Here is a 16,262-nt window from a genome sequence, read left to right as displayed (position 1 = left end):
AACGTGTCCGAAAAATTTTGAAAAATATAAAAAAAATCTATAAAAATTGATCAAAAGGTTGTACATATGAAATGTCACAAAAAATGACATCACCCACAGCTCCATACAACAAAGTATAAAAAAAAACAGAAGATGGCATAATTTATAAAAAAAAAAAACATTTTGTACAGGAGGTTTTAATTTTTGTAAATGTATGAAAACATTATAAAACCTATACAAATTTGGTATCCCCGTAATTGTACCAACCCTAAGAATAAAGGAGACATGTAATTTGGGGTGCTTAGTGAAAGCCATAATAGCCAAGGCCCGAAGAAAATGGCAAAAATGCATTTTTTCACCATTTTCACTTTGGAATTTTTTCCCTGCTTCCCAGTACATGGCATGGATAATTCAATATGATCACTATGAAGTGCAATTTGTTATGCATAAAACAAGCCATCACACAGCTCTTTACGTGTAAAAATAAAAAAGTTATAGATTTTTGAAGGTGGGGAGTGAAAAATGGAAATTAAAAAACAGGAAAGTGCTTGATCCTTAACTGGTTAAAAAAGGAAAACTGGACCATTCTTTATCTGCACATTATGTGAAACATCATAATAAAACCCCTAGAGGTACCTCCTTCTTCAGGCTTGAATGAGTATCCCCCCACTGGAGAGGAGAAGACCTAGCGAAAAAGATAAGCCAGAGGAAATCGTTTTGGATTTTTCAATTAAAAACATTACTCCCATTAGGGCTTAATGCAGATTTTGAAGTTTAATGTTTCCTATAGTAATACTTTTATTCCTTATTTTTATCCTCTATTCCTCTTCTGAATTTCCCTTCCCTGAAATACAATACATGACCACCTCAATATTTTTAAAATAGAGTAAGAATATTCATTGTTATTGGAATTTTTCCGTTTGATATAATAGTTAGTTACCTTCTGATATCAAGAACCAGAAAGTAAAGACAACTAGATAGGGTATTGTGAATCTGGATTTTTCTAATGGGTGATGCAATTTTTTTGTTAGTGAGATGTATTTTACTTTATTTTATTTTTATATTTTTTATATGTGGGTTTTTATTGTAATGAACACTAAAATTCATGTTAGTCCTATTACAGTTTGAGGATTGTCATGTTGTAATGATTAATTATGAACCATATGAACCTATAAAGATCGAGAGCACATACACACGGGCAAGCCCCGGAAGAAGCTGCTGATCGGAAACTTGAGTCGGGCAGGCATTGCTGAACGTGCAATCCCCTTTTTTTATGAAGCTTGTTTTTTAACGGATCTATTGTGAGTACACCTATTAAAGATAAAAAAAAAATTTGAAAAACCTTGTTGCACTGCTTCGATTCTTTCTCCTCTTGTCGGTGAGTGGAACTGGTGTTCTGTGGAGTCAAGTGGAACTGGTGGGGGAAGAGTGTAGTTTCTGTGCCTCGAAAACCTACACTGCAACATACCTTGAGCCTTGAGAGCAACAAACCACTCCAGTTGGACGATCGCTGAGAGAACGAATACGCAGTAGGATTTTGCCTCTACTTGGGTAAATGAACGGGGGCCTCCAAAGGTATTGTCCCAACTGACTGTCCTGCATTACAGAGTTACAGGAGAGACGTTGAATCAGAGAGAATTGTGTATTTGTGTATGTAATATGCTACAGGGGGCTGGCTGGCTATATACTGGGGAGGCTGTCACCAATGCTTTTCCCACCCTCAGCTTCTACTCGAGTCAATAGTTTTTCCCAGTTTTTTGTGTTGAAATTAGGGGTCTCGGCTTCTACTCGGGTCGGCTTATACTCGAGTATATATATGCTTCCTCTGAACATAGATAAAGGTGAGAGCATTGAAGTGACAACAATTGCATCTCTCCAAGCCAGAACTGACGCAGAGCAGAGGGAAAGCTGAATTAGACTCATACGGTGTTACTTTTTAAAATATTTTTTTGCACTACTACGTGTGCGGTGATCACTAATAAGGCCACTAAGTAGGTGCCTGGTGGATTAAACATAAGGATTTTGTGTATAGTTGCGCATATACAAAATTTATTTCTGTAGACTCATATTCTGATTAGCATGACTCCTGTAATATGATTTAATATTCTTTTCTGCAAATTAATGTTGGTTTTAATGTGATCATAATGTGTTATACGTAGATTCCTAAAGCACGATGCAGTGAAAGATGTCCATCTGGATCCCGGAAAGTTCTTAGAGAAGGATATCATATCTGCTGCTATGACTGTATCCCATGCTCAGAAGGAGAATTCACAAATCATGCTGGTAAATTATGATGTTAAATATTTAAAAAGCTATTTTTTAAAAAGGCAATATTATGGGGGAATTCATTCATTCTTATGGTCAGGTGCCCGTTTCCTCTTAGAGCATGGGTCAGGAACCTTTTTGGCTGGGAGAGCCATGAACATGCTCCCCAGTAGATAGGTAGCCACAGCACATACTCCCAGTAGATAGGTAGCCATAGCACATGCCCCCAAGTAGATAGGAAGCCACAGTACATACTCCCCAGTAGATAGGTAGTCGCAGCAAAAAAAAAAAAAAAAAGAATATTCACTTACCAGCGCTCCCTGCAGCCAGCTCCTCATCTCTCCCACGCTATTCTCTTTGACCCAGGCTTAGACAATGGCGGTGATGGCGCCTGGGTCGAACAGAGGACGTAGGCAGTGGTAACATCGCTGCCTGTGTCCAGTGATCAGTCTAAGACACACACAGCAGGCATCACTATTTATTAAAGATCTGTCTGAGAGCCAGATGCAGCCAACAAAGAGCCACATCTGGCTCCCGAACCATAAGTTCCCTACCCCTGTCTTAGAGGCTCTGGCTTCTTAGTTAACACAGGCAAAATCTCTGCCAGTTGGACCTGCAGGCCACATCTGACCAGGCAGAGTTTTTTACTTTTTCCATCCACCCTTCCCACTCCTTTCCCCAACACTCCCAAAGGGGCATGCTGGTTGGCAAAACAGCAAAACTGTCAGAGAAGGGTAAATTAATCTCCCCCAATGTGTGCAAAAGAATTGTAAAAGAATAAGACTCTCTCCCCGTATATTCATCTATTTCATCTATTTATTTCAATGACCCGTTCACACTTCTCTGTAGACTGGGCAATCCTTTAAACACTGTTTCCATTGTTCTGTTGCATATCCATAGTTTGATACCAAAATCAGAGGCCAACATGTACACAATCCATGGCTATATCATTTGCTTTCAGAATTTGTGCAGTAATTCGCATTTAACCATAAGTGAACCCAGTCAGGTCTATTTGTATATCCAGCTCTCACTTCCCTATCACAGGCCGGAATGCATCCCCAGGAAAGCTCATGTGCACTTCATTTTATAGTATTCATAATTAGAGATGAGTGAACATGACTATTTTAAGGCACTGGGGTAGTGTATGTACATTTATGCAGATACTAGTCCTTTTTTGATAGTGAAACAGTCATGAAGCCAATAGTCATACAGCCCATGTAGCCAATAGTTACGCAGCCCCAACTAGGCAACAGTTGTTTTTGTTAATGGTAGGTGTTATACAGTATAAGAACCTGCACATTGGACACTGCCACCTACAGTAAAGGCCCCCAGGAAAAGAAGTCTGTCATCCAGCAACTCAATATAAAGGGACTGATTTGGTAAACTTGAGGGACACATTACACACAGGCCAGAAGAGTATTTCAACCCCAAAAAGGAGATATTCCCCTGTGATTAGAATAATTGCACTTTCAACAGTAATTAATAATTGAAAACAACAGTAATTTTGAGTGGCAATAACATAAATAGCTTTTGGTAGCTAACAACAATCTATCTATTCAATTGGTCTAGGGTACTAAGTGTTATAACGTTTGATAGATGGTCCCTAGAGTCACAGTTCTGGTGTCATCTTTTTTCGTAGACAGTGAAAATTGCCAGAAATGTCCAGAAGATGAATGGCCGAACGAGGGAAGAAACTCTTGTGTTGTCAGAGATTATGATTTTTTGTCATATGAAACAGAAGTCCTTGCTTTGGTCTTCTCCATCATGTCCATTTTGCTTTCTCTTTTACCTGTATTTATGATGGGAATATTCACTTTATTCTGGAAATCTCCCATTGTCCGAGCCAATAACCGGACCCTCAGCTTCATCCTCCTGAGCTCTCTCATGTTCAGCTTACTCTGTGTGTTTCTATTCATCGGTCGTCCAGTGGATATGACCTGCATGCTGCGACAAACCTTCTTCGGGATCTTCTTCACAGTCGTTGTGTCTTCTGTCCTGGCCAAGACCATCATAGTCTGCATCGCCTTCAAGGCCACCAGACCTGACAGCCCATGGAGAAAGTGTGTGGGGGTGAAGCTTCCTTACTCAGTAGTGTTGGGCTGTTCATCTATTCAGGTTGTGAATGCAGTTATCTGGTTGTCAGTGTCTCCTCCATATCAGGAGTATAACCGGGATTATCCTGGGAAGACCATCATCCAGTGTAATGAAGGTTCTGTCCTGGCCTTTTACCTCATGTTGGGTTATTTGGGGTTTCTGGCAGCTGTGAGCTTTGTTCTGGCTTTCATGGTGAGGACATTACCTGATATCTATAATGAGGCCAAGTACATCACCTTCAGCATGCTGCTGTTCTGCAGTGTCTGGATCTGTGCCATCCCGGCCTATCTGAGCAGCAGAGGGAAATACATGGTCATCGTAGAGATATTTGCCATATTGTCCTCAGGGGGAGGAATATTGTTCTGCATGTTTTTACCTAAAGTTTATAATATTCTTATCTTTCCGGTGGTGAACAAGAAAGAATCCATGTTACACAGAAATACTTTATAAATCTTTCAAAAGTTTGTCTGTTAAAACCATTTAGCTGTGGGCAGTGCATTCTTGTTTCTCATCTTGGAGCTGAGTGTTTTGGTGACTGCCAAACCAATCAGGGGCTGGGATTCGTCCTTGGACTCCACATGTGCCTGCTACTCTCTTCCTTCAGGTGCTGGTGTTACTGTTCTCCTGTCACTTGTGTTTCTAGCTTTACTAATGCGCTATTGTTGGTTTTCTGATCCTTTGCCTAATCTTTGCAAAATTCAGTACATCATTTTGGTTTAGACCTGGTTATCCTGACTTTGTTTGTACCTGTCTATCTCTTTTTGTTTATAATCTGTTCAGAGCACAGTTGTCCAGTTGTCATCTGCAGGTTAGTGCAGTGTGGGCAAGTAGACAGGGACAGGGTTCGTGACTGATCTCAGGATTTGCACCTCTGTCTTAACAAAACGATCATTTTAACTTCATTTATTTGCTGCTCACACAATTAGAAGAAAGAAAGAAATATCTGCTAGGTATATATGAAACATCTTTAATAGAAAATATTATTTTATTTAGTATTGTAGTGAAAGATAATTATTAAAAGGCAATGCGAGTAATGACCTTTCCTGTGTTGACCCTCCCTAAGCTTTGGATAACTAAGTACAAAAGATTCTAAAACTTTTGTTTAGCATGTACCCATGTATCCTTTACATTGTAATGTCAGCCAGATATCTCCCTGATCAGCCAAGTGTCATGTGATTTTTGGGTGATAGTTAAAATTATTTTGGTTCTGCAACTATTCAATCAAATTTGGACTTTATCTTATCTTCTTATCAGTAAGTTCACCAAGGAACAACGTTTCTGTAACCTTCATATACTGGGACCGGCCTATGACAAATAAAGCATTTAGCAAGTATTTTTGTGGTGCGACATATATCTATCTATAAATGAAGCTACAGGACTACATAGCACTTATTCTATTCCTTCTTGATTTGGATGTGTGCATCCTTTACTTAGCCAGACTATGGTTAATTTTCAATTTCTCACAACACTTATTCAATAGAATGGGCTACATTTATCAAAACTAGTGCAGTTTGTACTATGTGCAGTGTCCTGTGTAGTGTGCAGGGTGCGGCAGATTCATCAGAACTGATGCCCAGGTCTTCATGAATCTGGTGCCCCCTGCACTGCTCGGGAAGCAGGCATAATTTTTTTTTGAGTACATTGTGAATTTTTCAAATGTGTGCCGCACGTCAGTGATAAATGTGGCACACGGTCAGAATAAGTAGTAACAGCCCCTTTAGGGGCACAATTTTTCTGTATTGTTGGACACAGAGCCGCCGCAACACAAAACTGGTGCAGACACTTTATAACTGCATGTGCAAGTAGTTTCCACGTTCTTTCTAGTGCAAAGTCACAAAACTGGTGCAAAGGCTTAAATAAATGGAATCAATGGATAGTGCAGAACAGTGACTATTACCATAGAATATACTATATTTAGCAAAATACTGCCATTTCTGTAATATTAAGTAGAAATAACACAAATTATTGTATGTTCTAAATTAAATAAAGATATTGGATGATAATTGTATTTATTTATTATTTACTGCTTTACTCCTTCTTCTAAATTTTAAGGCCTACATATAGACCTGAGGTTCTTAATCTCTTAAAAATGTATTTCAATTCCCTATTCTGAGGGAAATTCTGGTTGAGACCTCATTTCTTAGTAATAGGCACCAAAACACTACAAGCAACTGATTGCTTCAAAAGACCTGAAATAAATGCTCGTTGCACAGGTAAAAACCAAAGTTAAGGGGCAAATGAATCCGCTCACTCATGTGTATGTTCCCAGCTTGTTTGTTATCCAACTTCGTGCAGCTCCTGGTGCCCGTAATCAGGCTGAGCTGTCGGCCAGCCGAGATGAACTTGTAAATGGAAAGAAAGTTGATACTCCGGCACTCGCAAAATCTTGATAAAATCCCAAATTCTTTATTCCATTTAAAAATGCATGGTCACGCATTGCACATCCATATCCACTAGATCTACGCGTTTCGGACTATATAATTTAGTCCTTAGTCATGATCTCTGAGATGTGACAAAGGACTAAATTATATAGTCCAAAACGCGTAGATCTAGTGGATATGGATGTGCAATACGTGACCATGGATTTTGAAATACTACGGAATAAAGAATTTTGGATTTTATCAAGATTTTGCAAGTGCCGGAGTATCAACTTTCTTTCCATTTACAAAAACCAAAGTTAGTTTGAGTAAGAACTTTTTTGACCCCAAATTTGAGAAGTGTTCACTGGACTCATTTTGGCTTGTGCACATAAGTGGAGTTTAAACAAGCAGATTTTGTGTGTGCTAAGAGTGAATCTGTGGTTGGGTGAAGTAGCAAGGCATTTTTCTAAGTGTCACAATTTAAATAGCTTTTTTTCCCTTCCTTTGACTGCTTTGCAAATCGGGGGGAGGGATTAGTTTGCACAGGTGATAAATTAAGGGGTAGAAACTTAGTTTGAAGCTTGCTCATTTTGGTTTGTGTTTCTAACTGGCTTGTGGACATAAGTGGAGTTTAAACAAGCGGAGGACAAAAAAGAGGAGTCCACAGAACTGTAAGTAATCGTCATTTTAATCTTCATTTCACATCTCTTGATTTATACACTCTAGGATATGGCTAGCAGGATTGGTGGTATGCTCCAGTGCACACTCTGCCGCATGTATACACTGCTGGAGCAAGAGTTCCAGGGTGAATACCGCTGTGACATTTGTGCCCATATTTTTCTCCTGGAAGCTTGTGTTAGAGATCTGGAGGAAGATATTGCACGGCTGCGAGCTATCGGCAATCTTGAGAGAAGTATGTTGCTCACTGAGCAAGCAGTAAGCGGGGTAGAAGTGGAGGGTAGAGAAAAAAGCCAGGAGGGCCAGGTGGGTTGCTGGGTTACTATCAATAGAGGGGGTAGAAAGGGTCCAAGAAAAGCAAGGCCAATTCTGACTCTGCTCATCCGAGCAAAATTGCTAAATTGTGCGATGATGTGAGTTTGTCAGTGTCAGAAATGGCAGCCCTAGCGGATCCTGCTCTCCCTCACAGCCGGGGGAGCAGACCAGCTAGTAGTAGGGTGGATGGGAGAGCAGGTAAGCCAAGGCAGCTAGTGGTTGTAGGGGACTCTATAATTAGGAAGACAGATAGAATAATTTGTCGCCAAGACCGAATGGTTTGCTGTCTCCCTGGTGCAAGGGTTCAGCATGTTGTGGAAAGGGTGGATAAATTAAAAGGAGGCTTCGTCAGACCCGAGGCTCTCTGGTTTCTGCAGTTTTGTTACAATGATCCAGTGGCTCATTGTAATGTGTACTGTGCAAAAATACCATATACTCCAATACAGTAGTATTTCAGTATATGGTAGGAACGATCAGACCGTCTAGGGTTAATGTACCCTACAGGGTCTAAAAAAAAGTTTAAAAAAAGTTTAAAAAAAGTTTTCAAAATAATAAAAAAGTTAAAAACCTAAAAGTTCAAATCACCCCCCTTTCCATAGAACTGATATAAAACGTAATACACAGTAAAATTCAGACACAAAAGGTATCTCCACGTCTCAAAATGCCCAATCTATCAAAATATAAAACGGTTATTGCTGTTGGAAAACCACATAACAGAAAATAGCACCCAAGTGCCCGAAACACAACTTTTACTCCATTTTGCATCACATAAAAAATGGAATAAAAAGTGATCCAAATGTCGCACAGACCTCAAAATGGTAGCAACGAAAACGTCATCTCATTTTGCAATGCTCCGTACACCGAAGTATGAAAAAGTTATTAGCATCATAAAATGGTGAAAATCTTTTTTTTTTCATACACATGTGTTTAATTTTTGAAAATGTATTAAAACACAATAAAACCTGTATAAATTTGGCATCACCATGATCATACCGAAACAAAGAATAAAGCAGAGGTGTTATTTGGAGACCACAGTGAAAGTCGTAAAAACTGAGCCCACAAGAACGTGACCGCCCACCAAGAACGCATCGAATAATAAATAATGCCTCAGATAAGTAAATTTGTTACACACAAAATAAGCCCTCACACAGCTCTGTACTTGGAAAACTGAAAAAATTATGGATTTTTGAAGGTGGAGAGCGAGAAATGAGCGGAAAAACTCTGCATCCTTAAGAGGGTAAAGAACTCAGTTCTGTTATTGCTGAGCCGCTGTCTAAAATCTTCAGGGATTCCCTAATGTCTGGTGTGGTGCCAACTGACTGACTCAAGGTGAATGTTGTGCCAATAATTATATACGGCTCTAGAAATTCACCAGGAAATTACAGGGCTGTAAGCTTAACTTCCATTATAATAATAATTCTTTATTTACATAGCGCTTACAGATTACACAGTGCTACATAAAGCATGACAAATTGGTCCCTGGCCCCAAGGGGCTCACAATCTAAACAACCTAACAGTATGTTTTGGAGTAAACTGGAGGACCCAGAGGAAACCCATGCACACAGAGAGAACATACAAACTCTTTGCAGATGTTGACCAGTGTGGGATTTGAACCCACAACCCCAGTGCTGCAGGCAGAAGTGCTACCCACTCAGCCAACGTGCCGCCCTATTTTGGGGAAAATATTGGAAGACTATATACTGGAGTATGTGACATCAAATAGTATAATAAGTGGCAGCCAGCGAGGGATTACTAAGGATAGAAGTTGTCAGACTAACCTGATATGCTTCTACAAAGAGATAAGTCTAGATGAAGGAGCTGCTGTGGATATTGGGGCTTATTTACTTAGGGTTCGCATTTCCGTCTGAGTTCCCGAAGTTTTCAGGATTTGCACTGCTTTGACAGGTATTTATAAGGGGTTTGAGTCATACGCGATCAGATTTTGCGCAGCGGCGCTGGCTTTGCTGTGGCAGAAATTAGGGGGCGTGCCGTCGGACGATCCGACTGATTCAAAATGATCGCGGGATTTAACATTCAAATTGTGCCGAATCCAATGCACTTGGAAGATGGTGAGGGAATTGGGCGCACAACCTTAGTGAAAAGCGGCACGGTACATTCCTGTCGGACAATGCACATCTGGGAACGCACCAGGGACAAGTAAGTAAATGTGTCCCATTGTGTTTTTGGACTTTGCAAAGACAATTTACACTGTTAGAGATGGGAAAGTTTTTTTGCCGAGCACCTGTAGGGTGATGTAGAACGTTCTGCCATTCTTAAATATGCATAGAGGGAGCATGGTTTGCTCTTCAAACAAGGCAGTGTTTTCGTATGACACGCACATGACAACCGCCGCTCTTAGAATCGCTTCACTCTTCAATTCCATTTGCACTTACAGAGGCCAACTTCACCAAATAAGTGAAGCGGGAGCGCAGCCTGACAAGGTAACGTCTGTGCCAGCTCAAGAGGACTGAGCTGGGGACCAAGATCCTACTATAACATCAAAGAGTGCACTCTTTTTACATTGACATCAGATGATTCCATAGATTACGACAGAACCTGTTCTGTTAAACGCGGATACATGTAGAACCCCCCCAAAAGAGTGGAGAGGGTGTCGGCAGTAATTTTGCATTGACGTCACTGATCATTTTGCCCTTCTTTTTATCCGTCAGTATCCGCATTCAATCGGTCAATAATCCATCAGTATTGCTAAAGCCAAAAACAAACAGGAGTTGCATGTCCTCTTTGTTCTGTATCCACTCCTGAAGGGGAAAACCAAACATAGTGGCAACGTCATAGAGTGGCGGAGGGTAAAAACAGCATTATGGAAATCACAGGTTCTCCCAGGGAGACAGCAGTCAGTTGGCAGAAGCATGAGTATGCCGCAGAGTGGCGCAGTGACACATTCTGGAGGTGGCAGCAACATGGTAGGCCAAAGTGTGACACAATTAGAGAGTGTGGAGATGGTGGCAGCAGAAGCAGCAGCAGGGGGTCAGAAAGTGGCAAAATGACAAATTCTGGAGTTGGCAGCACGCTGGCAGGCCACAGTGTAGCACAAAGGCAGAGTGCGGCATTGGCAGCAACCTGGTAGGCCACAGCATGGCACAGTGATAAAGTGTGGAGCTGGAAGCAACACAGTAGACGACAGAGTGGCACAATGACAATGAGTGTGGAGGTGGTGTCAGCAGCAGTAGGTCAGAGAGTGGCACAATGACAAATTCTGGAAGTGGCAGCAACATGGTAGGCCACAGAGTGGCACAATGGCAGAGTCTGGAGGGGGAAGCAACATGATAGGCCAGAGAGTGGCACAATGAAATAGTGTGGAGGTGGCAGCAACATGGTAGGCCACAGAGTGGCACAGTGACAAAGTGTGGAGGTGGTAGCAGCATGGTATGCCATAGAGTGGCACAATTTCACAGTGTGGAGATGGCGGCAGCAGCAGTAGTTTAGAGAGTGGCACAATGACAAATTCTGGTTGTGGCAGCAACATGGTAGGCCACAGAGTGGAACAATGAGAGAGTGTGGAGGTGCCATCAACATGGTAGGTCACAGAGTGGCACAATGACAGAATGTGAAGGTGGCAGCAACATGGTAGGCCACAGAGTGGCACAATGACATAGTGTGGAGGTGGCAGCAACATGGTATGACAGAGTGGCACAGTGAAAGAGTGTGGAGGTTGCAGCAGCAGGAGATCAAAGAATGGCACAAGGACTGAGTGTGGAGGGGGCAGCAACATGTTAGGCCAGAGAGTTACACAATGGGCGAGTGTGGAGGTTCTAGCAACATGCTAGGTCACAGAGTGCCACAATGACAGAATGTGAAGGTGGCAGCAACATGGTAGGCCACAGAGTGGCACAATGAAATAGTGTGGAGGTGGCAGCAACATGGTATGCCAGAGCAGGAGATCATAGAAGGAGATCATAGAATGGCACAAAGACAAATTTTGAAGGTGGAAGCAACAATGGTAGGCCACAGCATGCCACAATGACAGTGTGTGGGGGTGGCAGCAACATGGTTGGCCACAGAGTGGCACAATGACAGATTGTGGAGGTGGCTCCAACAAAGAAGGCCACAGAGTGGCACAATGGCAGAGCGTGGAGGTGGCAGCAGCAGCAGTAGGTCAGAGAGTGGCACAATGACAAATTTTGAAGGTGGCAGCAACAATGGTAGACCAAAGAGTGGAAAAATGAGGGGGCAGCAACATGGTGTCCACATAATGGCACAAATACAGAGTGTGGAGGTGTCGGCAGCAGCAGTAGGTAGAGAGTGGAACAATGACATATTCTGGATGTGGCAGCAACATGGTAGGCCACAGAGTGGCACAATGACAGATTGTGGAGGTGGCTCCAACAAAGTAGACCAGAGAGTGGCACAATGACAGAGCGTGGAGGTGGCAGCAGCAGCAGTTGGTCATAGAGTGGCACAATGACAAATTTTGAAGGTGGCAGCAACAATGGTAGACAACAGAGTGGCAAAATGACAGAGTATAGAGGGGGCAGCAACATGGTAGGCCACATAATGGCACAAGTACAGAGTGTGGAGGTGTCGGCTGCAGCAGTAGGTAGAGAGTGGAACAATGACATATTCTGGATGTGGCAGCAACATGGTAGGCCACAGAGTGGCACAATGACAGAGTGTGTAGGGGGCAGCAACATGATAGGCCACAGAGTGGCACAATGACAGAGCGTGGAGGTGGCGGCAGCAGCATTAGGCCAGAGAGTGGCACAATGACTAATTTTGGAGGTGGCAGCAACAATGGTAGACCACAGGGTGGCAAAATGACAGAGTGTGGAGGCGGTAGCAACATGGTAGGCCATGGTAGAGAGTGGAACAATGACATATTCTGGATGTGGCAGCAACATGGTAGGCCACAGAGTGGCACAATGACAAAGTGTGGAGGTGGCGGCAGCAGCAGTAGGCCAGAGTGTGGCACAATGACTAATTTTGGAGGTGGCAGCAACAATAGTAGACCAAAGCGTGACAAAATGACAGAGTGTGGAGGGGGCAGCAACATGAGAGGCCAGAGAGTGGCACAATGACAGGGTGTGGAAGTGGTATCAACATAGTAGGCCACAAATTGGCACAATGACAGAGTGTGGAGGGGGCAGCAACACGATAGGCCAGAGAGTGGCACAATGACAGGGTGTGGAAGTGGTAGCAACAAAGTAGGCCACAGAGTGGCAAAATGACAGAGTGTGGAGGCGGTAGCAACATGGTAGGCCACATAATGGCACAAATACAGAGTGTGGAGGTGTCGGCAGCAGCAGTAGGTAGAGAGTGGAACAATGACATATTCTGGATGTGGCAGTAACATGGTAGGCCACAGAGTGGCACAATGACTGAGTGTGTAGGGGGCAGCAACATGGTAGGCCACAAAGTGGCACAATGACACAGCGTGGAGGCGGCGGCAGCAGCAGTAGGCCAGGGAGTGGCACAATGACTGTGCTGTGCTGTGGTGGCAAAATGACAGAGTGAGGAGAAGGCAGCAACATGATAGGCCAGAGAGTGGCACAATGACAGGGTGTGGAAGTGGTAACAACATAGTAGGCCGCAAATTGGCAAAATGACAGAGTGTGGAGGGGGCAGCAACATGGTAGGCCACATAATGACACAATGACAGACTGGGGAGGTGGCAGCAGCAGCAGCAGGAGATAAGAGAGTGGCACAATGACAGAGTGTGGAGTTGTCAGCAGCAGCAGTAGGTAGAGAATGGAACAATGACAAATTCTGGAGGTGGCAGCAGCATGGGTGTGGAAGTGGTAGCAACATAGTAGGCCACAGAGTGGCACAATGACAGAGTGTGGAGGGGGCAGCAACATGAAACGCCACATAATGGCACAGGGACACAGTGTGGAAATGTCGGCAGCAGCAGTAGGTAGAGAGTAGAACAATGACAAATTGTGGAGGTGGCATCAATATGGTAGGCCACAGAGTGGCACAATGACAGATTTTGGAAGTGGCACCAACACAGTAGGTTACAGAGTGGCACAATGACAGAGTGTGGAGGTGTCGGCATCAGCAATAGGCTGAGAGTGGAACAATGACAAATTCTGGAGGTGGTAGCAAGATGGTAGGCCACAAAGTGGCAAAATGACAGAGTGAGGAGATGGCAGCAACATGGTAGGCCACATAATGGCACAATGACAGAGTGCGGAGGTGTCGAAAGCAGCAGTAGGTAGAGAGTGGAACAATGACCAATTCTGGAGGTGGCAGCAGAATTGTAGGCCACAGAGTCGCACAATGGCAGAGTGTGGAGCGGGCAGCAACAATGGTAGACCACAGGGTGGCAAAATGACAGAGTGTGGAGGTGGCAGCAGCATGGTAGGCCACATAATGACACAATGACTGAGTGGGGAGGTGGCGGCAGCAGCAGCAGGAGATAGGAGAGTTGCACAATGACAGAGTGTGGAGTTGTCAGCAGCAGCAGTAGGAAGAGAGTGGAACAATGACACATTCTGGATTTGGCAGCAACATGATAGGCCACAAAGTGGCACAATGACAGAGTGTGGAGGGGGCAGAAACATTATAGGCCACATAATGGCAAAAGGACAGAGTGTGGAAATGTCAGCAGCAGCAGTAGGTAGAGAGTAGAACAATGACAAATTCTGGAGGTGGCAGCAATATGGTAGGCCACAGAGTGGCACAATTACAGAGTGTGGAGGGGGCAGCAACATGATAGGCCAGAGAGTTGCACAATGACAGGGTGTGGAGCTGGCAGCAACAAGGTAGGCCACCGAGTGGCACAATGACGAATTCTGGAGGTGGCAGCAACATGGTAGGACACAGTAAGGTACAATAACAGAGAGAGGAGGTGGCAGGAACACGGTAGGCCACAGAGTGGTACAATGACAGAGTGTGGAGGTGGCAGCAACATGGTAGGCCAAATAATGGCACAATGAGTGTGGAGGTGTCAGCAGCAGCAGTAGGTAGAGAGAGGAACAATGACAAATTCTGTAGGTGGCAGCAACATGGTAGGCCACAGAGTGGCACAATGACAGGGTGTGGAGGTGGCAGCAACATGGTAGGCCACAGAGTGGCACAATGACAGGGTGTGGAGTTGGCAGCAACATGGTAAGCCACAGAGTGGCACAATGACAGAGTGTGGAGGGGGCAGCAACATGGTAGGCCACAGCATGGAACAATGACAGAGTGTGGAGTTGTCAGCAGCAGCAGTAGGAAGAGAGTGGAACAATGACACATTCTGGAGGTGGCAGCAACATGGTAGGCCACAAAGTGGCACAATGACAAATTCTGGAGGTGGCAGCAATATGGTAGGCCACAGAGTGGCACAATTACAGAGTGTGGAAATGTCGGCAGCAGCAGTAGGTAGAGAGTAGAACAATAACAAATTCTGGAGGTGGCAGCAATATGGTAGGCCACAGAGTGGCACAATTACAGAGTGTGGAGGGGGCAGCAACATGATAGGCCAGAGAGTTGCACAATGACAGGGTGTGGAGCTGGCAGCAACAAGGTAGGCCACCGAGTGGCACAATGACGAATTCTGGAGGTGGCAGCAACATGGTAGGACACAGTGTGGTACAATAACAGAGAGAGGAGGTGGCAGGAACACGGTAGGCCACAGAGAGGTACAATGACAGAGTGTGGACGTGGCAGCAACATGGTAGGCCAAATAATGGCACAATGAGTGTGGAGGTGTCAGCAGCAGCAGTAGGTAGAGAGAGGAACAATGACAAATTCTGTAGGTGGCAGCAACATGGTAGGCCACACAGTGGCAAAATGACAGAGTGTGGAGGTGGCAGCAACATGGTAGGCCACAGAGTGGCACAATGACAGGGTGTGGAATTGGCAGCAACATGGTAAGCCACAGAGTGGCACAATGACAGAGTGTGGAGGTGGCAGCAACATGCCAGGCCACAGAGTTGCACAATGAAAGGCAGCAACATGGTAGGCCACATAGTGGCACAATAACAGAGTGTAGAGGTGGCAGCAACATGATAGGCACAGATAGCACAATGACAGATTGTGGAGGTGGCACCAACACATTAGGCCGCAAAGTGGCACAATGAAAGAATGTGGATGTGTCGGCAGCAGCAGTAGGTAGAGAGAGGAACAATGACAAATTCTGGAGGTGGCAGCAACAATGGTAGACCACAGAGTGGCAAAATGACGGAGTGTGGAGGGGGCAGCAACATGGTACGCCACAGAGTGGCACAATGGCAGAGTGTGGAGGTAGCAACAACATGGTAGGAGGTCAGTGGGTGGCTCAATCACAGTGGGGCAGATTTACTTACCCGGTCCATTCGCGATCCAGTGGCGCATTCTCTCCGGTGGATTCAGGTCTTCCGGCGATTCGCTAAGGTAGTTCCCCCGATGTCCACCAGGTGTCGCTGCTGCGCTGAAGTTCGTCGGAGTCCACTGAAGTTCACCTTCCTACGCTGGGTGCAGGTAAGCGACACTTTTTTTTTTTTTTTAATGCAGCGGTTTTTCCGAATCCGTCTGGTTTTCTGACGGCCATGTCCCTCGATTTCCATCACATGCAAGCCGGTGCCGATGCACCACAATCCGATTGCATGCGCCAAAATCCCCTGGGCAATTCAGGGAAAATTGGAACAA

At 44.3% G+C, this 16,262-nt stretch overlaps 1 protein-coding gene across 1 annotated transcript; it reads left to right on the top strand.

Moving 5' to 3' along the window:
- Window positions 1-3,840: 3,840 nt before the first annotated feature.
- LOC140128601 (vomeronasal type-2 receptor 26-like) lies at window positions 3,841-4,788 on the top strand. Its single transcript, XM_072150332.1, has one exon. It carries the CDS (start codon window positions 3,841-3,843, stop codon window positions 4,786-4,788), a length of 948 nt encoding a protein of 315 aa, XP_072006433.1.
- The last annotated feature ends 11,474 nt before the right edge of the window (window positions 4,789-16,262 follow it).

Source organism: Engystomops pustulosus, chromosome 1, assembly GCF_040894005.1.
Source record: "Engystomops pustulosus chromosome 1, aEngPut4.maternal, whole genome shotgun sequence".
Classification (NCBI taxonomy): domain Eukaryota; kingdom Metazoa; phylum Chordata; class Amphibia; order Anura; family Leptodactylidae; genus Engystomops; species Engystomops pustulosus.
This window is presented reverse-complemented; position numbering and strand designations above follow the sequence as displayed.

Excerpts from the sequence above, each read along its gene's own strand:
- LOC140128601 (XM_072150332.1), top strand. The coding sequence starts at position 3,841 with ATGGTCCCTAGAGTCACAGTTCTGGTGTCATCTTTTTTCGTAGACAGT.